At 34.1% G+C, this 23,945-nt stretch overlaps 5 protein-coding genes and 1 pseudogene across 13 annotated transcripts; 3 read left to right on the forward strand and 3 right to left on the reverse strand.

Annotated features, from left to right (window-relative positions):
* Positions 1 to 1,381: 1,381 nt before the first annotated feature.
* On the reverse strand, positions 1,382 to 4,121 carry CtIP (CTBP-interacting protein). Its single transcript, XM_073986455.1, has 6 exons — positions 3,851 to 4,121; positions 3,074 to 3,792; positions 2,699 to 2,778; positions 2,154 to 2,630; positions 1,737 to 2,088; positions 1,382 to 1,675 (listed from the first exon to the last, which is right to left on the reverse strand). Exons 1-6 carry the CDS (start codon positions 3,930 to 3,932, stop codon positions 1,472 to 1,474), a joined length of 1,914 nt encoding a protein of 637 aa, XP_073842556.1. The 5' UTR covers positions 3,933 to 4,121; the 3' UTR covers positions 1,382 to 1,471.
* A 372-nt stretch (positions 4,122 to 4,493) lies between these two features.
* mRpL15 (mitochondrial ribosomal protein L15) lies at positions 4,494 to 5,899 on the forward strand. The gene is made up of 2 exons (XM_073986461.1): positions 4,494 to 5,003; positions 5,084 to 5,899. The coding sequence occupies exons 1-2, from the start codon at positions 4,899 to 4,901 to the stop codon at positions 5,852 to 5,854; spliced, it is 876 nt and encodes a 291-aa protein (XP_073842562.1). The 5' UTR covers positions 4,494 to 4,898; the 3' UTR covers positions 5,855 to 5,899.
* A 39-nt stretch (positions 5,900 to 5,938) lies between these two features.
* Psn (presenilin) lies at positions 5,939 to 9,709 on the reverse strand. 5 transcript variants are annotated; one of them, XM_073986457.1, is made up of 9 exons: positions 9,575 to 9,709; positions 9,160 to 9,354; positions 8,857 to 9,104; positions 8,583 to 8,792; positions 8,299 to 8,519; positions 8,031 to 8,129; positions 6,855 to 7,043; positions 6,472 to 6,651; positions 5,939 to 6,416 (listed from the first exon to the last, which is right to left on the reverse strand). In XM_073986457.1, the coding sequence occupies exons 2-9, from the start codon at positions 9,304 to 9,306 to the stop codon at positions 6,148 to 6,150; spliced, it is 1,563 nt and encodes a 520-aa protein (XP_073842558.1). In that variant the 5' UTR covers positions 9,307 to 9,354; positions 9,575 to 9,709; the 3' UTR covers positions 5,939 to 6,147. The 5 variants fall into 5 exon arrangements, with proteins under 5 accessions (XP_073842558.1, XP_073842561.1, XP_073842560.1 ...); XM_073986460.1 differs by having other exon boundaries at positions 6,891 to 7,043; positions 9,160 to 9,484; XM_073986459.1 differs by having other exon boundaries at positions 6,891 to 7,043; positions 9,575 to 9,704.
* A 259-nt stretch (positions 9,710 to 9,968) lies between these two features.
* On the forward strand, positions 9,969 to 12,356 carry ORMDL (sphingolipid biosynthesis regulator orosomucoid 1-like). 5 transcript variants are annotated; one of them, XM_073987496.1, is made up of 4 exons: positions 9,969 to 10,019; positions 11,001 to 11,387; positions 11,449 to 11,600; positions 11,661 to 12,356. In XM_073987496.1, exons 2-4 carry the CDS (start codon positions 11,211 to 11,213, stop codon positions 11,794 to 11,796), a joined length of 465 nt encoding a protein of 154 aa, XP_073843597.1. In that variant the 5' UTR covers positions 9,969 to 10,019; positions 11,001 to 11,210; the 3' UTR covers positions 11,797 to 12,356. The 5 variants fall into 5 exon arrangements, with proteins under 5 accessions (XP_073843597.1, XP_073843594.1, XP_073843595.1 ...); XM_073987493.1 differs by having other exon boundaries at positions 9,979 to 10,208; XM_073987494.1 differs by having other exon boundaries at positions 9,992 to 10,380.
* Positions 12,357 to 15,526: 3,170 nt separating this feature from the next.
* LOC141404387 (galactose mutarotase pseudogene) lies at positions 15,527 to 17,376 on the reverse strand (annotated as a pseudogene).
* A 2,769-nt stretch (positions 17,377 to 20,145) lies between these two features.
* Atox1 (Antioxidant 1 copper chaperone) lies at positions 20,146 to 22,846 on the forward strand. The gene is made up of 3 exons (XM_073979922.1): positions 20,146 to 20,383; positions 20,459 to 20,534; positions 21,852 to 22,846. The coding sequence occupies exons 1-3, from the start codon at positions 20,378 to 20,380 to the stop codon at positions 21,983 to 21,985; spliced, it is 216 nt and encodes a 71-aa protein (XP_073836023.1). The 5' UTR covers positions 20,146 to 20,377; the 3' UTR covers positions 21,986 to 22,846.
* Positions 22,847 to 23,945: the final 1,099 nt, after the last annotated feature.

Here is a 23,945-nt window from a genome sequence, read left to right on the forward strand (position 1 = left end):
AATGTTCCTAATCAAATTCCACTATGGGTCACCTAAAAACAGATATCTCTAGGTCAAATATTTACCAAGAAAATTAAGAATTCAAGTATGCGTCTAGAATCAAGAATTTTTATTTTAGGGTTATATTCGGAAATCTTCTAATTGGCACGTTATACTTCATGTAGGAGTTAGATGTCAGTGGATAGAATGTCCTGCACCAAATTCCACTATGGGTCACCGAAGAAATGAAATGTGTGGGTATGCCATATTCCCAGGAAATTCCGGATTTAAATTGGGAAACAAGTAATAAGTATATACCATTTTAAGGTTATTTCCACAAATCTCCGAAATGGCCCTTAAAAGTACATCGCAGGAGTTAGGTGTCAATGGACAAAATGTTTCCCATCAAATTTCACTATGGGTCACCGAACACATGCAAGCTGTGTGTTGTGTGTGTACTATATACCCAACAAATACCGGATTTAAATCGAGATTTACAAAAATGAAATTGTTTTGTAGAGCTTTTTAGGGTTCTTTCCAAAAATCTCTGATTTGGAACACAAGAATTCATTTTAGGAGTTAGGTTTCAATGGACAAAATGTTCCTAATCAAATTCCACTATGGGTCAACTAAAACAGATTTCTCTAGGTCAAATATTTACCAAGAAAATTATGAATCCATGTATGCATCTAAAAACAAGAATTTGTTTATTATTTTATATACCTTTTTAGGACTCTTTACAGAAATCTCTGCAGTGAGCCTTAAGAGTACATTGTAAGAGTTAGGTATCAATGGACAAAATGTTCCTCATAAAATTCCACTATGGGTCACAGAACAACTGAAATGTGTCTGTATGTTATATATCCGTGAAATATCGGATTTAAATTTGAATTTAGAAATAAGTCATCATGTTGTACATATATTCAGGGTTATTTGCACAAATCTACAATTTGAGTCTTATGACTTCACTCTACAAGTTAGGTGTCAATGGACAAAATGTTCTGCAAAAAATTCCGCTATGGGTCACCGAACAAAGTAAAACTGTAAGTGGAATATATACCATGAGAAATATCGGATTTAAATTGGGATTTATAATCAAGAAGAAATTATTTTTTACAACCTTTTGGAGTTATTTCCATAAATCTTCGATTTGGATCTTAAGATTGTACAAACTAGATGTTAATGGACATAATGTTCTGCAGCAAATTCTATTATGGGACCCCTTTTCACTAGTCTATAAAAGGTCTCTTCCCCTCGTCTATAGAATACCTTTCACTATATATATAAAGACTCCCTTTCACTAGCCTATAAAAACTCCCTTTCGATCGTCTATAAAGATTCCCTTTCTCAATTACCTTTAACTCATCTCTTTGACGTAAAATGTTTTTAATACCAAAAATCCTTTTTAACAATAATTTTATTTTTAATAATATTTGAAATAAATGCACAATGTAATGTATCTTCCTTAATCTAACATTCTTAAATTCCTAAACTAACTTCCCTTTTTATCCTTAAAACGTGTATCGATCAGTATCTCATTTCTTGGATCATTTTCATCGAACGATAATATAAAAGGATTCCAAAAATTGTCGGGAGTATTTTGACGCATATAATCCAAGCGGTTGTGATATTTACATTTATCCAAATGCATTTCAATTTCACGATCACTTAAAGTGGGTGGTAGGAGGCGCAAAAGCTTCAGGGAAAAAAAGAACATACACATTATTAAATAAAAGTTGGTAAATCAAATTTTTTACCTTTTCACACTCCTCACAGTCTATATTAAATCTCTCCTTAAGGCTTAACTTCCTCTTATCCAAAGGTTCCGTTTTAACAATAATAGGTTTGGGCATAACATCCTCTTCTTCATCCTCTTCACTTGGCTCATCATCCAGCAAGGGATTTTGGAATTTGGGTTTTTTAGATGATGATGACGATGTGGAGGCTTGTATATCATTTGCCAGACACGATTTGTCTTTAGTTTCGTCCAAATTTTCTGAATGTTTTTCTTTCTTTATGAGGGCAACGGGTTTAATGAAATTGTGTTTTTTCTCTTCCTTGGGGGGTTTTGTGGATTGCTTTGCCTCCTGCTTAAGTTGTTTTTCTATACTAAAAGAGAGAAAATGTATCAAATTAAATATTTTTCCAATTCCTCCAAATTTCACCAATCTTACCTTTTACTTTCATATCTCCTGAGATTCTCCAAATATTCCGTTTCCCGTTTTTGTACATCTGCCAGCAGATCCAAGGTATTAATGTCATCACCAAACTCAGCGGCTGTATCATCTAAAAAGATAATATCCTGTGTGGCTGGTGTTAGAATAACCACACTGGAACTATCCCCTGATTTACAACCACCACTACTAGTCGTCGTCATCATTGTTGTCTGATCATCATCTGCTAGAGCTAAACAATCAGTGGTATTGTTGTGGAAATCTAATTGTTTGGCCTTTAATTGATTTCGTGGATGAGGTGAAGAGGAGGATGAGGTGCCGGGCTCGGATTTTTTACTTGGAGAAAAATCGAAAACAATATTTTCAATTGGTATACTATCAACAGTTTCATTAGGTTTTTGATTGTTGTTGCTGTCTTCGATTTTTAAATTGGCTTGGCTGTTGTTGTTTGTTGGACTGGATGAGCCTTGGTGGCTTCTGTAATCTTAGCACAAATGTTGGATTAGTTTAAGTTTATTTGAGGGCTTTTTTATTTTGGAAATTACCTGTGAGCCCATGATTTACCACTTCTGGACGCCTTAGTGGGTACCGGACTGGCATCTATAACATCATCGCAGATGTCGGACTGAAAATAAGGAATGAAGAGAAAAACATAAAAGGCAATTACTTTTTTCGACTTTTCTATAAAGTCCCCCTTCCGCTCGTCTAAAAAGACTCCCTTCCGTTCGTCTAAAAAGACTCCCTTCCGTTCGTCTAAAAAGACTCCCTTCCGCTCGTCTAAAAAAGAATCCCTTCAGCTCGTCTAAAAAGAATCCCTTCAGCTCGTTCGAAAAGACTCCCTTCGTCAAAGAATACTTCCCTCCTTTCGTTGTTCAGATCATCTATAAACCCCATATCCTTGGTGACTCCTTTATACTCACCTCTATTACACTGGAATCCCTTGATGTATTAAACGGCAGAATAGTTTGCTTCACCTTGCTTGGATTGACTTTCTTCAACGACAAATTTACCCTTTTATCTGGTTTCCGATTAATGCCAACTTTACATTCAACCACTTTTGAGGTGGTGCCTCCAGAATTGAAGGTTGAAGGTTTTAAGAAAGCCATTGCCCATGATTTATTTGCTGGTTGACTGGAGGTGTCCTTTCCTGGTGGTATTTCTGATTTAGATTTTTCCAATAATGCCTGTCTTTCCTTGGCCGGTTGACTATTTTCTCCTCTTTGTTTATTGCGACGCGGCATAAGTTTTGCTCTTGGACTTATGACTTTTTCCGAAGAAGATTGTATAGGTTCAGCTGGTGCAGGTGGTGGTGGTTTTGCTGGACTTATAACGGATGTTTCGAATAGCTGTTCACTATTTAAGGCCATATTTAAATTGGAAGCACTATTTTCCGAAGCAACATCAGCATCATCCTCATCGGTTGTTATGCTTAAATCGCTCAGGGGGACAATGCTGTTATTGTTTCTATTGCAAATTTTTGTTTGGGTTGTTCCAAAGTGGTTTTCATTGTGTTCTCCTTTAAATTTCTTGTGTGGCTGTTGTTGTTTTTGTAAAAATTCCAATGCTTTGTTTAGCTGTTCATTGCGGTCTTTGAAAGATTGTAGCTCCACATCACGGCTGCTGAGGGCATTTTTATAAACTAAAGGGGAAGAAAGTTAATGTTTGTGGTTGACTTGGCTTTAATGAGGAGCACTTACACATATAATGCTGTTTAATTGTTTCCAAAGCATCTATGAAACAATCCGTGGACGAACTTCTTTTGCAAGCGGAGCAAACCATTTTTTCGAGTTACTTTGGGTATATTTTTATAACGAATACAACACAACAATTTGTTTTACAATTATTTGAAGATATTTCATGTTAAGTTGTGAAATTCTGGAGTTTAGAAGCCTGTCTTCGTCTTTAAGCTGTAGGAACTTTCGAGTTGTGTAGATTTGAAACAAATTAATTCAAATGAACTATTCCCACGAAAGAACGATTGGAACTATTTCAGACCTTTCATTTATCTAGTTCCTTTTGCTGCCCCTAGTTCAATTCTTTTCTTTTTTGGGCGAAACAAGTTTTTGCAAAAAAACAACTACAAACGTTGTCAAGTCAACGGCGTTGATGAAAACAGAGTTAGATATCACAAAAATGAACGGCGTGCTATGTTAGTGCTTGCAATGGCTTATTTAAATTAATTTCTTTTTCAATTTATATTAAATTTAACTGAAATGTATCGAGAAACGAGCCATTCTAAGCATTTTTTTTTGTGCCACAATCACGAAGCTACTTTGCAAAAAGAACGGCGTAAACAATGTAAAATAAATAGGGTTCTAAAAATCGGTTGAGAAAACAGCTGATTCTGGTTGAGTGTCTCTCAAGGCGCATCTCACTGTTATTTTAGCAAATATATCAAATATACTAGTTGAGATACTTACGTTTGACATGTGAGACCACATGGCCGTTGTCACAATTTGCTAAAATATATTACTTGTTGCCAAAGACTCCAATAAATTCCTTTTGTTGGGAAAAACACGACTCGCCTTCAAAATTGACATTCACCAATAAATGTTAACACGTTGCCTTTGCTTTTACACCATACGTCACGTTATACGCTCTACGTAACAGCTGTTCCCTCGCTGTCATTTTTCAGAGACGGTGTGTTTTCTTACAAAAATTCGATGAATAACTGGAAAAATTAACAAAAAACGAAGTTATTAATTAAAATAAAACTTATTTAATAGTTACTAAATTAAAACGAACATGTCCCAGTTTCGTGAAACAGCCGATAAGGCTTTAAAAATGCTACGCACACTGCCGAGAGTGCAAATTGGTAATATTAGGCCTAATCCTCAATCAAAACAAAATGTAAGGACAAAAACCAGATCATTTGAATAAATAAATGAAACTAACTTTAATTTTCACACTCCTCCCAATCCCCATTATAGGATAAACGCGGCCGTGGCCAACACGGTGGTGATAAGCACGGAGCCGGCAACAAAGGTTCTGGCCAGCGACAAAATTTCATGCGTCTTGGTTATGAAACAGGCAATACCCCCTTCTATATGCGTTTCCCCTATGAACCCTACTACAAGGGACATCATTTACGACGCCAATATCCACCAATTTCCCTACTGCAATTGCAAGTTATGATTGATACAGATCGCATTGATATTTCCCAGCCAATTGATCTGACTACCTTGTGTAATACTGGTTTGGTTAGCATTGATCCGGCCACAAAAGAATTCGGCTTCCAACTAACCGATGAGGGAGCAGATAAATTTAAAGCCAAAATTAATATTGAAGTACAACATGCCAAGGAGTCGGTAATTGCTGCCATAGAACGTAATGGTGGTGTAATACGTACCGCCTATTATGATCCCAAAAGTTTACATGCCTTGAAAAATCCTCAGAAATGGTTTGAAAAAGGTGTACCCATACCAAAGAGGATGTTACCACCCCAAGATGCCATTGCTTATTACACCTCGGCGGAAAATCGTGGTTATCTAGCGGATCCGGAAGAAATTAGCAAACATCGTTTGGTGTTGGCCCAAAAATATGGTTATGAATTACCGGTGATTGAAAAAGATCCACAATATGAAATGCTGGCAAGCGCGAAGGATCCCAGGCAATTGTTCTTTGGTTTGGAACCTGGATGGGTGGTTAATCTTAAGGATCAATGTATAATAAAACCGAAAGGTTATACCTCTGATGTGTAAATTAATATAAGTGTTAAAAGAATTGTTTTTTTTTTTTTTTTTTTGGATTAAATGTTAAACATTTATATGAAAAAAAAGGAATCATACTTAAAAAAGTAGTTTTCATTACGTTTTTGTTTTTGGAACAGTCAGTACATTAGGTATTTAACTTAAATTATATATGAGTAGTAAAAAATTAATATTTTGCCACTTTAAATACTAAAAAACGAGATAAGGTTTTGTCTTTTGTATGCCTTCTTTACGCTCTCTCACTTTCTGTGTTGCAATATTGTCATGTAGGGATGTGCAGGGATTCATATGAAAACCTGTTGATCCGATAGCTCTTCCATAAATGGTTTGACTATAACACTTGTAACTAGGCAAAAGAATAGACCAAAGAATATGGAAATAGGTAAGGCGGGTAGGGCTTTGCGCCAAATTGCCAACAGCACAAGGGTTAGACAGAGTCCCACCAAAATGGCCACAAAACAGGCAATGGTTGTGGCCCAATCACCATACGATGAAGCCTTACCAACCAACACCGAGTAGAATATGAAATCTCCCAGGCCCAGCTTTATGCCACCTGTAAAAACAGAGATATTAGGTTCACATATATAAATGCTTTTAATTCTACTTACGCTCCTCCTGAGCTTCTGTCATATTACTACCCAAATGTCCGCGATCCTCCTGAGCCGTTACGGTGCGATAATTTGTTGATCTATTGGCACTATCCGAAGTACTTGCCTGGACTTCAATTTGCCGCCTGGCAACACGTTCATCCAAATTCGAAGACCATTCCTCGGTGAAACCAGCAGCCTCTATTTAAGATCGAAATAACAAATTATGGTCAGTGAAAGTTTTAAGAAGAATCATTAATATGCGCGCTACGAGGAAATTTAACTAATTATTTTCGAATAGAAAGACAAACTACACTATCCCCCAAAACACCAACAGATTGATTACAACAAAAAGCTAATTTTTGTATATAAAAAAATAAGAAAAAAAAATCAAAAATAAATACCATTTCCGCGCATTTTAAATGTCACTAGAGGCATACCTTCAGCATTAGTAGCTGTAGTGTTACCTGTTTGCCGAGAAACAGATGTCGAGCTGGTATTGGAGGTATGCGGTGAATTGGGTGAATTCGAACCCGAAGAGTTGTTACGTTGCGGTCCACCGGTGGTGCCCATAAAGGTGTAAAGAATTGTGGCTAAAATAAAAGTAAAAGAATTTTTTATTATTGGTGGAAAAGTTCAGTTTGGGAAGTAAAGAAACTTTTAGGGAACTCGAAAACTTTTATCTTTGTAATCAGTAGACCACGTCCTTGCCTCTAAGAAGTTTCTAAGCACCCCAAGAGGAAGCACTGTGTTCGATTTAAGCGCAAGCTCAACTAGAGAGTGTCTAGTTTGGGGGCTCCATTAGCGATTTGTTTAGAGCCCATATCTCGAAAACAGTGGACTTGCTCTCGAAAAAAAAAAATATTTTTGTGATCAGTAAAGCAGGCCCTAATGGGCCGATTCCGTACAGCGAGGCGAGTCGTGTCGCGTTGCCAGTTGCAATTTTTCCATTTCGTATGGCAAAAGTCGCACGACGACGACAAATTTTGTCGCCGTAATGTTCATTTTCCGGCGACAACAAATTAGCTGTCGCCGTTCATTTTTACTAACGAATAAAAAAAAAATAATGGGCCGATTCCGTACAGCGAGGCGAGTCGTGTCGCGTCGCCAAATGCAATTTTTCGATTCCGTATGGCAATATCGCCTGACGTCGTCAAATTTTGTCGCCGAAATGTTCATTTTCCGGCGACAACAAATTAGCTGTCGCCGTACATTTTTACTAACGAATAAAAATAAAATAAAAATAACTTGTTATCGACGATTATTTTCTATCGCTGTACGTAGTGCATTTTTTAAATTTTGTCACAGAGACGATAGACGACGCGACATGACTCGCCTCGCTGTACGGAATCGGCCCGTAAAAAAAAAATAAAAATAAATTGTTATCGACGATTATTTTCTGTCGCTGTACGTAGTGCATTTTTTAAATTTTGTCGCAGAGACGATAGACGACGCGACATGACTCGCCTCGCTGTACGGAATCGGCCCATAAGTTTCTCAAAAAGTTTCATTACGATCACAGTGGAGCCCCCCAAAAAGGACTTCACTTCCACATAACCTCAAAGTGTGTCTTGACTTACAGGAATATATCAAAGCAGGGAAAATTTGTTCATTTCTTTCCTGGGCAGTTTCAACAAGTATACGCAAGGGACCCTTGGGTGTAAGAACAGCAATTAAATCTGAAAAACAGATAATAAATTTGAGAACAAAAATTATAAAAAATAAAGGGGTTATTCTGAATGAAAACTCCGCGAGAGTTTTGACTCTCTGCCGTTTCAACTTAAAGGAGAAAGTGAAAAAAACTAACGGGGAGTTTTCATACAGAATAACCTCCAATACAATCCATACCCCATATTGATATTGCAGCCAATACTGCCCATGCAGTCCATTCCGGTAAATATTTAATAAACACCAGAGCCATTAAGGCCGATACGAAAATCAAATATGCCTGCTGTAGCTTCAAAGGACTTTGCCAATGTATGGCGATCATACCCATGACACCAAAGTTCCACAAAATCAAAAGGGTTGTGGGATAATCCATGGCTACATTGTAGGCCCGAAGAAGTTCCCTGTACAAAAATTAATTTTTTTTTATTAAAAACAGTCATAAGTAAGGATGATGATGGACTTACTCCAAATACAAATAGCTAAAGATAAACAATAGCATAAACGATGACAATATCAACCAGCCGTGGATAATACGATAGCATCTCTTCTTATAGAGAACGATTAAAACAATTGTCATTACCACAACCACTGACAGTAGAATAAGTGAATTTGCCAAGGCATTCCACAACTTGGTGCCTTTGTCATCCGATTGTTCATGGAATGGGGTATATAATCTAAGGAAGAAAAATTATTTTTAGGTTATTCAATAGTTTCCATTGTAACACTTGCAATACTTACAAATATGTATCCGTATAGGTGTAAAATGTAATGGAATTTATTGTGGCAACCACCACAAGCATACACAGCGAAACAGGTGCAAAAATCTTGATGACATGTTGTGCTCCATATTTTAGCCCTTGCTCCTCTTCTTCCACTGTGGGTGGATGAGAGCCGGAGGGGCCTGGTAAGCCATCATTGGGGTTTTCACCTTCTCCACCATTTGCCGCACGACTTCTTATTTCAACACCGGGAACATCTAATATGGCCTATAATAGAAACAATATTAGATTTTCTTTTTGTTGTTATACTACAATCTTATACCGCATCTGTTTGATCTCTATTGCCCGCTTCCGCTGTACCATAGTTATTGAGCTGTTCAACTTTGCGTCTTTGTTGTCGCAAATGACTAGCACCACCCGTCATAGAGTTATTACAACTAATTTGAGGGGCACCGACGTGACCATCCATTATAAGAGGGGTATTTTCGTCGGGCACTACCTCTACAGTGTCCAAATTCTGTGAAGGATCCGTTTTTGTATAGTTTTTTTGTATTCCAAAGAAAGCAATTTAGTAGAAAAACAACAAGATCAAACAAAATTATTCTTGAGTAATGTGTCTCCTCGTTGCAGTTCTTTCTGTTGCTTTTCTAAGGAAATTTATGCATGTATGTTCATGTATTAGTAGATTGCAAATAATAATTAGTAACTAAAAATGTTGGATTATTGTTAAAATTTACTTTTTTGCTTTCTTTTGTTTCTTTTTGAAGGCGTAATGCAATTTTTTCCACCGATAAAATAACAATTCTCACAATTCTCTATTGTCAAATGAAACAGAGTTGCTACTTTTGACGTTTTTCAAAATATGATGTTGTGAGAGAATGCGAGAGAATACTTCAATTGGGGTTGCTTGCATGGTGACGGAGTAGTTATGGCTTTTATCAATTCATTGTTTTTCATTTTCAAAGGAAAACAAGTAGGAAAATGGTAAATTCAACAATTATTAGTTAAAAAAAGGAACTCATTCTTCATTTTTTGCACTCCTTTTCTTTTGTTAAATATATTTTGTCTTGTCATTAGCAGAGTAGTTCTTTTTGCCACCTGTAATACGTCACCATAAAAGGAATGTGTTTTACTACATTTTACATCTCTGATCCGTCAGTCGTAGTTTTGTATTTTGTGACGGTATGTTTCGTCGGCACTCGATTGTTTTTATTTGTTTCCATTAATCTTTTGATTAATTTTAATATCGGCTACTATAACAAGAATACACGTATGCAGAAAAAGAATAAATTATTTTCTTAATAGAATTAAATTAATAATAGTGGAACAAAAACAAACAGAATCACAATAAGACAATCGTCAGAACATTCGGTAAATTTCTCTTTGTCAATGGAGTCGTAAGAATAATAACAAAGACGTAGAAGATGTAATCAATATTGTGGTAGATTGGAAGATTGGGATTGATGAGGCTGCTAGCAGGAGAAAAAGTTAGGCATATTATTAAAGCAACAAGAGCAAAATTTATTCGCTAATCAAGTTACAGGTTGTTCAAGATGTAATTGATGGTGGGGATACACATTAAAAGTCTGGATATAATTTAGGGGTTTAAGGTTTCAACAGAAGTAAAAATAGACGTTAGGCGTACAACGACAAAGAAAACATACCTACATCTTTTGTTCCGTAATCATGTATCAGGTTTCTCAACTGAATTTCACAAGCGGTGGAGTCCAAAATCCAAAAAGTTTGAAGTGTTACCACCCTATCAATACGATACTATCTGTTCTGATTGATGCAAACAACAATATAGAAAATATCAGTCTTTATTGTAGACCGATAATCTTAAAACACAGTTTGATCTTTAGGAGCAGGTCTCGTTTGGGGGCACCTCTGGAATAGATAGTGCTTGGGACCCTGATCACAACGATATACAACTTTTCCGGGGGAGTTCCATACCATTACTTTGTTTATGGGAACCTCTCGTATCGGGCTGAAATTTTTACCTATGGCCTGTGAGTTGCCCCTAAACGAGACTTAAGCCGATCTTTATTTTTAGCCTAAGAGATTTCCATGGAACAATGTAGTAAACAATAATTTATTCCTTTTGCATACCGCGTATTCTATTTTTATGGAGATTTAACAAATTGTCCATTTTTTATTTTCCAGCTTCAAATTTTGTTTTACAGCTTCGTCAAGCTGCAGGCTGACAATGAATTTTAAGCATCTAATTGATGCATTTGATTGAGCAAAAGAAAACAACTGAATACCAAAAACCAAAAAGACATTAAACTATAAATTCACCTGGGTACATATTTCCCAAAAAATATTCATAAAATTCTCCTCTTGACAACAAAAGCAATTGAACAAGAACAAACAATGACTGTTATTGCTGGTGGTCATGGTGAACCAAATCCCAATGCCACATGGCTTGGGGCCAGGGGAATGTGGTTAGCCTATATTTTAGGTGTGTTATCGGCTCATTTAATATTACTTTCTATACCATTTATATCGATTCCTTTGGCATGGACAATAACCAATCTGTTGCATAATGCGGTAAGTAAAAAAAATGTTGAATATTTGCTCATTAAAAATTATGCATGTTTCCATTGGTTAGGCCCATTTGTATTTCCTGCACATTATCAAGGGAGCCCCATGGTTTTCCATTGAAAATGATTCCCGAGGCCGCTTGACCCACTGGGAACAAATTGATGATGGTGAACAGTTTACGACAACACGGAAATTCTTAACAGCCATGCCTATTTTATTGTAAGTCTGTGGTTCTTCCATAAAATTTAATATTTTATTAATTTGTTTATGACATTTTAGATTCCTTTTGACCTGTTTGTATACCCGCAACGATACGGATCATTTTATTGCAAATTTTATATCCTTGGTCATTGTTACTTTGCCAAAACTTCCGCAATTCCATGGTGTGCGTTTATTCAACATTAATAAATACTAAAAAAGGAAATATAGTTTTGGAACCCATAATGCCCAATATTAGTTACATTTTGCCTCCAGAATGAGATTCTTTCTTTAGTAGTTTTGTCACTAGTTAAACTTTGCAACAAGGCACAATGCTAAATATTAATATCATGAATCTACTAGTTTAAAACACCTTTATTATTATTACTAAAAGTAAATAATTTGAAAAACTTAATTCCACATTTAAATTTATTTTTTATTATCTCACATAGTGTTTACGATTCTTTGTTTAGGTTTATCTTAACAAACATTTTCTTTTTTGCTAATCTATATTTTTTTCTTCTTTAATAATTTTGTGTGAAGTTTATTAGGCGCAACTGATAAGAACCATGACGATTGAATCATAAATTGACATTAAGGCAGGTTATTCGATTTTTTGCTTCCCATAATTGTTTATTGAGCCAATGTTAATATATTCTGCACCTATAGATATATGTATATTATTAATATGTTTATTAATAACTCAAAGTTATAAAATAAATGTAAATACATGTATGGTAAATATTCGATGAATAATAAAAATGGAATATAATGGGATAAGAATATAATTATTATTTATAAGTTAGAATGGTTGGAATTAATTTGCTCTTTAGTAAAAAAGTTTAGGGACAAACATCTCTATAAACTGTAATAAAAAATAAGAACTATGATTGCTTAAGTCTGGAGTATGGATATCTCAGATGCCACAATTGAAGATCTGCTGTGTACCGCAATGTGGCAACAAGCAACCTATGAAGGGCGTTTCCTTGCATACCACAAAAAATCGTGGCAGGAAGTACTGAAAAACAAATACGATATGTGTATTATTAAAAATATATTCATTTGTTCTGCACATTTTGAACAAAAATTCATTTATGAAACGCCAAATCGTGGTACGCTTATAATGGATATCGCAATGCACATTCTACCACATAATGGCAACTGTGCAGAACAAATGGTCAACTACTGTGGTCATAGTAGTACTTTTAACACTATTAGTAGTAGTAGTAATGATACCAACATTTGCTACCATAATAATTGGACAAATAATAATGGTAGTGGCAGCGCAATTCTATCGGTCGTCCATGACTGCATTGATGTCGTTCGCGAACTGCCCTCCGATTAACAAAATGTTACCGGTCATGAAATGTCCTCCGATTCGGAAAATGTCGGTAGCGCCAGCGAAATTATATCGGTCGTCCATGACCACAATTATGCCGGTCGCGAATTGCCCTCCGATAGGCAAAAATGAACATGTCAGCGGTAGCGAAATGCCCTCCTATGCGCAAAATGTTGATATCGATCGCGAAGTGACCTCGGAAGGTCAAAATGAAAATGTCGTTAACAGTCGCGAAATGGCCGCCGATTGGCAGAATGATATTGATAATATCGATCGCGCAATAACCTCTGCTGTGCAAATTTATAATATAAATGATGGCGACATACCCGGGCGGCAAAATCATAATATTTGCACAGTGACCAATAACTCTTTAGATCCTATTGACCACCAAGCGGTAGAAGCCTTACTTTGGCACAAGGGATCCAAAAGTACTGTTATTAATAGAAGTAGTAGTACTAGTAGTAGTAGCAGCAATAGTAATGTTGATGCCAATCTGCCAAATATTGGTGATAATAATAACTTCGTTCCTGAACTAAAAAGTTTTTACACATTAAACACATTTTGAACATTTTTCCCCGAAATGCGTTCCCGTACAGCAAAAAAGTTGCAAAATGTTCACTTCTCTTTGAACAAAAATGGCGCTGAATGGCTTTCTCTTTAGAAACTTTTTACAAGACAAATTGGAGCGACCAAAAATGTGCAACATGTTTGCCGGCTTCCGATTGGCTGACACGCCGACTTTGACATTTGTTCAAGTTTTTTTTGAAGTTTCTGCCAATTTTCCACTCCCGTACATTTTGGAAAAACGTGTGTGTTGGACTCATTTTCAAGAGATTGCTCTTTTGACACTTTTATCATTAAAAAAGTACTGGAACGAAGCTAACAATTGCCAAAATGCTAATGATGATAAAAATTTTGTCGAATAGTTATGATATCGATCATGAAATATCATCGGAATGGAGCATCCGTCTACCAAAATAGTATTTCTTTTGGATGTCTTCCACTGTAACGAAAATAGTCAGCCCAACGAGTACTTCCGTGCTGTACTACAATAGAAATTAGACGAACATAAACTTTTTGGTGCTGCAATCTATGCGACTGATGCATCCGTGATACACAATGCAGAATCGAATCTAAAACGTCATCCCTTATGGGGGAACTTCATGCAATCAATAAGGCTGTCGATATAATGCTAGAGGATGGCATTGAAAAATCTGTTATCTTAACCGACAGTAAAAATGCTTGCTTGACGCTGAAAAACAACAACGCAGATAATTATTTGGCAAACACAATCCTACAGAAAATAAACAATTCCCAACTAAGCTCACTCACAATAATCTGGACACCGTCTCACATCGGCATACCTGCCAATGAACGTGCAGACTATTATGCGAAACATGCTGTGTACTCTGGATGTATTATACCAGCAAACCTCTCAATTAAAGACTCATACGCTGCAATCTACCACCAGCTTTGGGAAGAATGGGCAAAAAACTATAAAGAACTGTCGCGACACAAAGGTGTGTACTTCTCTCAGTTTTTTTCCGAACCACCAAAAAAGTAGTGGCATACAGGACTCAACCTAACTCCAGATGAAATCAAAACCTTTAATAGACTCCTATCAGGCCATACCTATGGCAAACCATTTCTATACAAAATGAAAATAGACACCAACAGACCTGTGTGATTCGTGTCAAACCCCAGAAACGGAAAATCATGTATTATTCGTATGTCCAAAACATGATACTAGAAGATTGCAGTAAAGTATTTTCACAAAATATAACAATCTACCCTAATTTCTTCAAACCGCCTCATCCCATGATTACAAGGACCTAAACAAATTTATCCAGAAAGTCAAATTGGAGATTTAACGATATCCTACATCGACATCCCTACCAATTCACAACGAACTATCTCAAAAAGCAACAAACTACCGAATACCCGATGTATTTATATTGTTAAAATTCCAAAATAACCAGTCGTGGACATGAGTACTTTTAGGTACTCATCCAATCTCAATAAATCCCAAAAAAAAATATCATCGGATGGGGAAAATGATGATATCGATCGCGAAATATCATCGGATGGGAATAATGATGATATCGATCATGAAATTTCTTCGAACAGTGATGATATCGATCGCGAAATATCATCGGATGGAGAAAATGAATCCATGCCCTAAAATGGGCACAATAATAACGAGATCAACAATAATGATCGCGCGGATCCACCAAGATCCCTCGAGGCGCAAGTGAAAACGAAGCAGATAATATTGGAGCAAAAGTGGTATTATACGTAGGCGATTCAGCATCAACACATTTATGTTTGTTCAGAATACTGAACCTTATTCAAAGTATATTGAAATTGTTCCTGGTCACCGAGAACTATACGCTTTCGATAGGGTCCATTGCTTGTTCAATGTATGGAAACAATTCATGGGAAACAAAACAAAAGTTCGTTCTACTAAAACCAATAAAAATTTTGTAGAGCAAATTGTAAAATTGACATCCCACGAAAAGACTTTCCCAAAAAGAGGTTATTTATATGAACGTGATAGAATCCCTTTCCAAACCGTCCTCCTTTTAACTTTCTTTATGAAAAATAAACATTTTTTGGGCAAGTAGATTTTATTTTATTTTCTTCTTTTTTCCTAATTTACAATATATTTGGAATATATGTATATACTTGAGATTCTTTTGATCGTGCCGCTACATAGGTTGGCTACTTCGTTTCAATCCCCCACATTTCCTCTAGTTATTACCAAATTTATAAACAACATCATGATAATATTTCTCTCCAGGATTTAGAAAAATACTTGGAAAATTATCATGATTCATTGAATCGGGATATTTTTGAGTTTCCAAACAAAATGCACCATGTTTGACATATTGTGCACCACCTTTACCCGACATGGCTTTCGCGCCATTCTCCACATCTGGCAAGTTATTGGAAGTATAAAATTGCACTCCCGGTTGATTGGTATACATTTCAAGCCAACGGCCACTTTCAGGATGTTCAACGCGAGCAATACGTGTCGTCTTATCACCATCCAATTTGACACAATAACAATTATCATAACCTTTTATGGGCTGCTGGGCAAACAAAGGTAAACGTTCCGACATTTTTGCTGGCTTTCTCAAATCATAAACTGTATTTTCCACAGATTGGAATTTTCCAGTTGGAATTTGTTCCAAATCGGTTTCGACAATTTCATCGGCATTTATTTGTACCAAATGTTGTCCAAGTCCTTCCTTGCCTGAATTATGTCCCGCTAAATTGAAATAGGCATGATTGGTAACATTAACGCAAGTTGTCTTGTTGGTTGTGGCCTCCACCTGCATGCGATATTCATTGTTGTCATTGAGTGTGCATGTTATATTACATGTCAATTCACCGGGATAACCTTCATGGCCATCAGGAGAAACATGTTTCAGGACAACGCCATTAGCCAAAGTCTCCACAACATCCCAAATGACACTATCAAACCCCACAAAGCCTCCATGTAGCTGATATTTATCCTTAAAATTTTTGGTAACTTGAATCTCTTGACCATTGAGCTTAAAACGACCATTTGCCACACGATTTGCTACACGACCCATTGTGGCACCAATATAAGCTGGTTGCGTGTCAATATAGCCTTGTAGATTATCAAAACTTAACGATAGTTCATCCGCCTTTCCCGATTTATCCGGTAAACGAACACTGGCAATGTTAACACCCAATGTTAAAACTTGCACCGACATTTGGTTGGCATTTGTTAGGGTAATGACCTTGACAACTTTTGGTTGTTTTGTCATTGGATCGGTCATTGAACCGAAGTCTTCGACTTTCACTTGGACCATTTTGGAAAACTGTAAGAAAAAATATAACTTTTGTAAGTATGGGAAATATGGAAAATAAAAAATGCAAAGAAAACACCTACCCTTCTTAATAAATTGCAGGTACTGTTGAAATTAAAATGAATTCGTTTAAATATCAAGGAAGCTGAAAAATAAAATACAAAGTGTTATTATGTTGTAAATATTTTTTAAATTTTATTAATATCAAACTTATTTTTGACCGTTGTTTTGTATTTTAAAATGTTTTTTATTTTTTTTAAATTATGACTATGCTGTCCTGTTGTTGCATAAAACTATTTAATTTGTTGTTATTACATTTTACCTATTTTCGTTTAGCTTTTCCGGTATTGCACTCTCCGACTTTCTCAGTTGGTTAGTAGTTTGAAACTAAAAAGACAAATGCACATTTATTTATATTGCTTCTCTAATCTGTTTGTGGTATTTGTTTTTTAAATTGCAATTTACTTCATTTCATTCCCACCCAAGATTTGCATTGCTCTCCACTCGCTCGCCAATTGTAAGGGCATTTGAATTATCTACTGTGCGTTCTTATCACATTGTCTAATAAAACTTACATTACAAGTATTTGTTTATATCATTTACTTGTAAGTATGTTTGTATGTCCTAAGGAAGATGACCACAAAAGTTATGCATTTCATATCAGGAGGTGTGGTCAATAAAATATGCAGATATGCAGTGCATAAAACTATGATAATTATAGTTTTTTTAATCAGCGACAAGAAACTAATTTTAAAACTTAATTTAATTAAGTTTTCGTTTGATATGTTTATAACTATATCGTCAATTGTGGTATCTATCGAGAGCCTCAAACCTAGAAAACAATTAAAAACTGTTTGTTTAAGATTGATTAGATTGATGGCAAAGACAACTAATTAAACGTTTGGTAAGAAATCAAGTACATTTTGTTATATATGTACTTTATAATATAAGTTATTATAATTTATTTATTATATAATAATAGCGCTGTTCCTTTACGTGCAAGAATCTTCTATTTTCTCCACTTTTTACCAGAAAAGTGTTCATTTACTATAGACAACATACAATTCATATGGGAGCACTTCACAACTTTTACTACTTTTGTCGGTTTTTCGCTTTTCAAAGGTAAAGGAACAGAGCAAATATATGTAAATGGTCTGTTCCAGAACTGCAAGAATCTACTAATTTTTACTATTTTTTCCGATAACATAAAGGAAAAAATTTTATCGTATTAAAAAATAGTAGTTTCTTGCAGGTTCGGAAACTGAGCAAAAATGTATTGAAGTAAATAAAATAAATAAAAATAAATAAAATTAATAAAAATAATTAAAATAAATAAAAATAATTTTATAATAAAAAGGTTAAGAATTAATTTCTATTAGCAAAATATTCCTCATTTTGTTTCAATTGCCTTGCAACACTAAAATCAAACATAATTGTAATAAATATATTATAATTAATATTAATATTTATTTATATTTTGTATTTAATTTGTTGTTATTTTTTAATTTAACGTTTTAATGTAATCGATTTGTTGAGTTATCGATTATCGTTTGTTTAGATGAGAGGCGAAAAACAAATTATAGATCCCTATTAGCAGTGATGGCCATGGCACAATTACCAGGTAGATGCATCAGCAAACAACTACAACAAAACCGAGTTCAGTACTGTGAAATGTCAAAAATGTTTTACAAAAATAAAGCGATTCACACATTTTTTTCAACAAAATTTTGTTAGGCAGTTATTAATAAACACATTATAACAAAAACCCGTCAAAAATGCACAATTTTTCTTTTAAATTTTTGTTTTTTAATTTTGTGTTTTCAATTACAACAACTTTTTTGACAGCTCACAGTACATCAGCTGGGCTGATGCGGGTACCTGTATGATTGTGCCATGGTGATGGCTAATAATTAACTAATAACAACTAATTCCTTTGATATTAATTCAAATTGACGAATGACAGACAGTTTGCCTTTAAATACAACTCTGATTTACTAACACATATGTACATACATTTGTCGGCTGTCTCTCAGCTGTCCATCATTTTTTCACAGACAGTCGGGTGAACAAACTTTTGACTTTTTTGGTAAAAATAGGAGAGATTATAATTGAAACGTGTTAAAAACAAAAGAACATGAACAAAATATGTAAGTGGAAAACAAAAAGAAATTGATGATATTCATTCATAATTTTACAACTGTTTTTGCAGTTGTCTGGACGCCGACGTCACACAGGCAAGTTTTGGTTTTTGACAATCAATACATGAACTCAACTGTCCTGTCATTTGTAACTAGGCGTTTACACCAGACAGTTCACTAATTTTTACTATTTTTTCCGATAACATAAAGGAAAAAATTTTATCGTATTAAAAAATAGTAGTTTCTTGCAGGTTCGGAAACTGAGCAAAAATGTATTAAAGTAAATAAAATAAAAAAAAATAAAATAAATAAAAATAATTTTATAATAAAAAGGTTAAGAATTAAGTTCTATTAGCAAAATATTCCTCATTTTGTTTCAATTGCCTTTCAGCAATAAAATCAAACATAATTGTGATAAATATATTATAATTAATATTAATATTTATTTATTTTTTGTATTTAATTTGTTGTTATTTTTTAAATTAACGTTTTAATGTAATCGATTTGTCGAGTTATCGATTATCGTTTGTTTAGATGAGAGGCGAAAAACAAATTATAGATCCCTATTAGCAGTGATGGCCAATAATTAACAAATAACAACTAATTCCTTTGATATTAATTCAAATTGACGAATGACAGACAGTTTGCCTTTAAATACAACTCTGATTTACTAACACATATGTACATACATTTGTCGGCTGTCTCTCAGCTGTCCATCATTTTTTCACACACAGTCGGGTGAACAAACTTTTGACTTTTTTGTAAAAATAAGAGAGATAATAATTGAAGCGTGTTGAAAACAAAAGAACATGAACAAAATATGTAAGTGGAAAACAAAAAGAAATTGATGATATTCATTCATAATTTTACAACTGTTTTTGCAGTTGTCTGGACGCCTACGTCACACAGGCAAGTTTTGGGTTTTTGACAATCAATACATGAACTCAACTGTCCTGTCATTTGTAAACGCGAGCCCAGGGGCTGGATTCTTGTTCTATGAAAATTTGAAATGAAAAATATTTCCTTTACAATATTTTTCATTTGACAGTTTTCTCCTTTATAAAAGTTTTCATTTCACATTTTCATAGAAACAGAATTGAGCCCCTGGTTTGTTCTACCATGGATCGCCGCCTGATTATAGATAGTTCAGTGAACTATTGAACAATGAACTATATCGACTGATCTAGTTCATACGCTCTATTCAATGAATCGTTCAATTGAACTAGTTCGTTCATGAACTATACAACTCTACTGCTAGACAAACGACGAAAAGGAAAAAGTGTATTAATTGCGATTAAAAAGTAAAAGGTGTTATCTTAAAAACCAAAAGCAATTGTCCAAGCTCCACATACACACAATTCTCAGTGTGATTGTTTTATCTAGCCACCAGTAAACAAAAGGTCTTTCAAAGTGTTGAATCTACCGCAATTTTTTGCTTCAGCTGAGTCTTCGACTTCTGTTACCAGAGCAGCCACAAGCAAAATGACAGTAAGTAGCGAATTTTGTTTTATCAACAAATAGAAAGGGAAATTATAAAATTGATTGTATTTGTATTCTTTCTAGGTCCATGAATTTAAAGTTGAAATGACCTGCTCCGGTTGTTCGGGAGCTGTAGAAAGGGTGTTGGGCAAATTAGGTGGTAAGTGGATGTATACATTTATGTATGTATTTTAATGCCAATATATAAGGTGTGATGTAAAGGTTAGTTCCGTAGTTTTGGAACAAAGGGACAATGATTGTAATTGTTGCAAAATTTTAATAAAAGAGTTTTTTTGTAGAATTTCAATACTAGATGATATCACCCAAAACAAGTGGAAATCTTTACATGCAAGTGAATCGCTTAGAGAAATGGTCATAGGATTGTATAGCTATGGGAGTTGTTATTAGTGTGTTAAAAAACATGGCTATGATGAAATTCCTTATAAAAAAAATTGCTGTTGCTGCTGAAATGAGTTTTGTTGCTGAGACTTCCGAAATTAAAACTATAGATAATAATAAAAGAGGCAAGTATCAGTAAAAGGCATAAGATGAATGTAGTCCACTGTTAGGTCTTGGAATGCTGATTACGCCAATATTTATATCATTCATGGGAAATCCGTATTTCCCGAGATATAGGCTTCGGAAGTTCCGAAAAACCATATGATTTTTGACAAAAAAATTAATTTTGAAAAAAATATGATCGCGTTAGCCCTGTTTAGCATCTGTCCATAGGAGAAAGTCTTATTTTCGACAAAAAATTAATTTTTGAAAACTTTTTGTGAAAAAAGTTTCAAATCCAGCCACTACATTCAACTTGCTCCCAGTAAAATTTTCTCAGGCATTATATGTGGAAAAAAATCAGCCACTTAGAAAGGAATTAAAAGTGTTAATGATCCAGTTATTAGGATCGAAAATGCAGCAATTTAGTGGTCGATTATGGACTGCAACTCAACTGTAGAGGAAAAAATCATGCAATTAAAATGAGCAAAACGACAGAAATTGGTATCGAATTCATTCAGCATCATTGTTTTGAACCTTCAGCTATTTAATTGTGAGACAGTATGAATTTCTATGCGGAAATGGAAATTAATTATTAAAATTGCTGTCGGCAACGCAACTCCACGAAACTTCTCCAGGTCCATGTATTTGTATATACTCCATATAAAGGTTCCAACATATTGAAGAAATTTTTAGATAATTTTTTTTTTTAAATGGTATCCACTCCATCCGTACTGCATTGAGACTTATGTGTGTTTTGCATAGGTTCTTTACTGGAGCCTAATGGAATTAGTGAAATTATGCCGAGACACTTTTTTTGTTTTTGCAATGTTGTCAAGCGGTCATTGAACGTAGTTGTTTTAGTACATAAATATTTTGCCTTATCAACACAACACTTTCTATACCACTAGACTTCTTCTTATCATAGCCTACATCTATCTTATCGTAAATAATAATCATATATTTTTTTCCATTACAGATAAAGTTGAAAAAGTTAGCATTGATTTAGATGATAAAACTGTCCTGGTTACATCCAATATGTCTGGTGAAGAACTATTGGAAGTTATCAAGAAGACCGGCAAGCCGGCACAATATGTGGGTGTAAAAGAATGAAACGAGATGTTTTGTCGTTTTCGACGCATAGCAAAACTCAAATTAGAAGTATGAAGAAGTATGTCGTGGGACAAAAGACACAAGACGATGCCAACAAAACATAAAAGCTGCAGCTGGAATGTGGAACAATCAACAAACAACACAATACAAGCAATTTACTTTATTTATCTATAGATTTTTGGTTTTTGATTTAAAAACAAACAAACAAACAACAAAACATAGAAAAGGGTTTAAACAAACAAAATACACCTCGGGAATACAAATGCATTTGTTCAACATGCAAAATAATTTTTTGAAGAATGATTAAAATTGTTTCATTTTTTTCGTATGTAGTGTTTCTTCTTGCCCTCCTTTCTTTTTTAAACAAAAAGTTAAACGAAACTTAGTAGAAACGAAAATTTTAGTAGACAAAATTCCAAAATATATTTCAATGCCAAAATTGTATGGTCTTAAATCTTATGAATATAAAATCTATATATTTAAATATCAAATAAATTATACACTTACAAAATAATCTATATACATACTTAGTATATATTTAAAAAAATATTACATACATATTATATATTTACTAAAAGTAATATTCATTATTGTTATAAAAAAATTAATAATACCAAGTAATTATTATCAAGAAATGGAAAAAACTGGGCTTATTTTGAAATATTTGTTTAGACAACAAATATTTTCTAGGGCCAAGTTTTCCAAAAAAAAAAACATACAGCTCTCAAATTTATTATCAATTACAAATTTAATAACAAATTTTCAATTCTTTGTCAAATTAGTATCAAATACAAAATAATGTTATAAAAATAATAAAAAATAAAACAAATTTTTGTGAATTTAATTCAAATTAAACAAAAAGTTTTTTTTATTTATATTAAATTCAAAATCTATATACATATAATGCCTGTTCCAGAAACTGCCAGAATCTACAAATATTTACAGGGATATAACTTCTTTTATGATATCGAAGAAATGGTAAAAATTAGTAGATTCTTGCAGTTCTGGAACAGACTAATAACTTATACTTGTTTATGTTGCCACACAACACATTGCTCTAAATGGTGGACCCTTTGTTCCATATTATTCAATAATATTACTATTTTTGCCATTTCTTGCTGTAGCTCTCTGACGGAAGAGGACAAATCATTATCAGGATGAAGAGTGACATCACTTAGCTAAGAATAACAACAAAAAAGAAATTTAAGTTAAATTCAAATCGTTATCAAAAAAATATTGTTTAAAAGAGGTGTTGCTTAAAATACCATAGGTAACGCAATATAAGGTAGTTTGGAGTCGATATTTCAAAGGTAAAGGTAAAAATCGATGAAATTTGGAAACGAAAATTCATTACAGTGGAAATTTTCATAGAAAAAATACAACACCAGTGAAATTTTTCATAGAAAAATTCAACACAGTGAAATTTTTCATGGAAAAAAATTCACCACAGTGAAATTTTTCATGGAAAAAAATTCACCACAGTGAAATTTTTCATAGAAAAAATTCACCACAGTGAAATTTTTCATAGAAAAAATTCACCACAGTGAAATTTTTCATAGAAAAAATTCACCACAGTGAAATTTTTCATAGAAAAAGTTCACCACAGTGAAATTTTTCATAGAAAAAATTCAACACAGTGAAATTTTTCATAGAAAAAATTCACCACAGTGAAATTTTTATAGAAAAAATTCAGCACAGTGAAATTTTTCATAGAAAAAATTCAGCACAGTGAAAATTTTCAAAGAAAAAATTCAGCACAGTGAAAATTTTCAAAGAAAAAATTCAGCACAGTGAAATTTTTCATAGAAAAAATTCACCACAGTGAAATTTTCATAGAGAACATTAACCACACTGAAAGTTTTTATAGAAAAAATTCACCACAGTGTAATTTTTCATAGAAAAAATTCACCACAGTAACATTTTTCATAGAAAAAATTCACCATAGTAATATTTTCCATAG

Source organism: Musca autumnalis, unplaced genomic scaffold (assembly GCF_047663935.1).
Source record: "Musca autumnalis isolate F117 unplaced genomic scaffold, ASM4766393v1 scaffold_4, whole genome shotgun sequence".
Lineage (NCBI taxonomy): Eukaryota > Metazoa > Arthropoda > Insecta > Diptera > Muscidae > Musca > Musca autumnalis.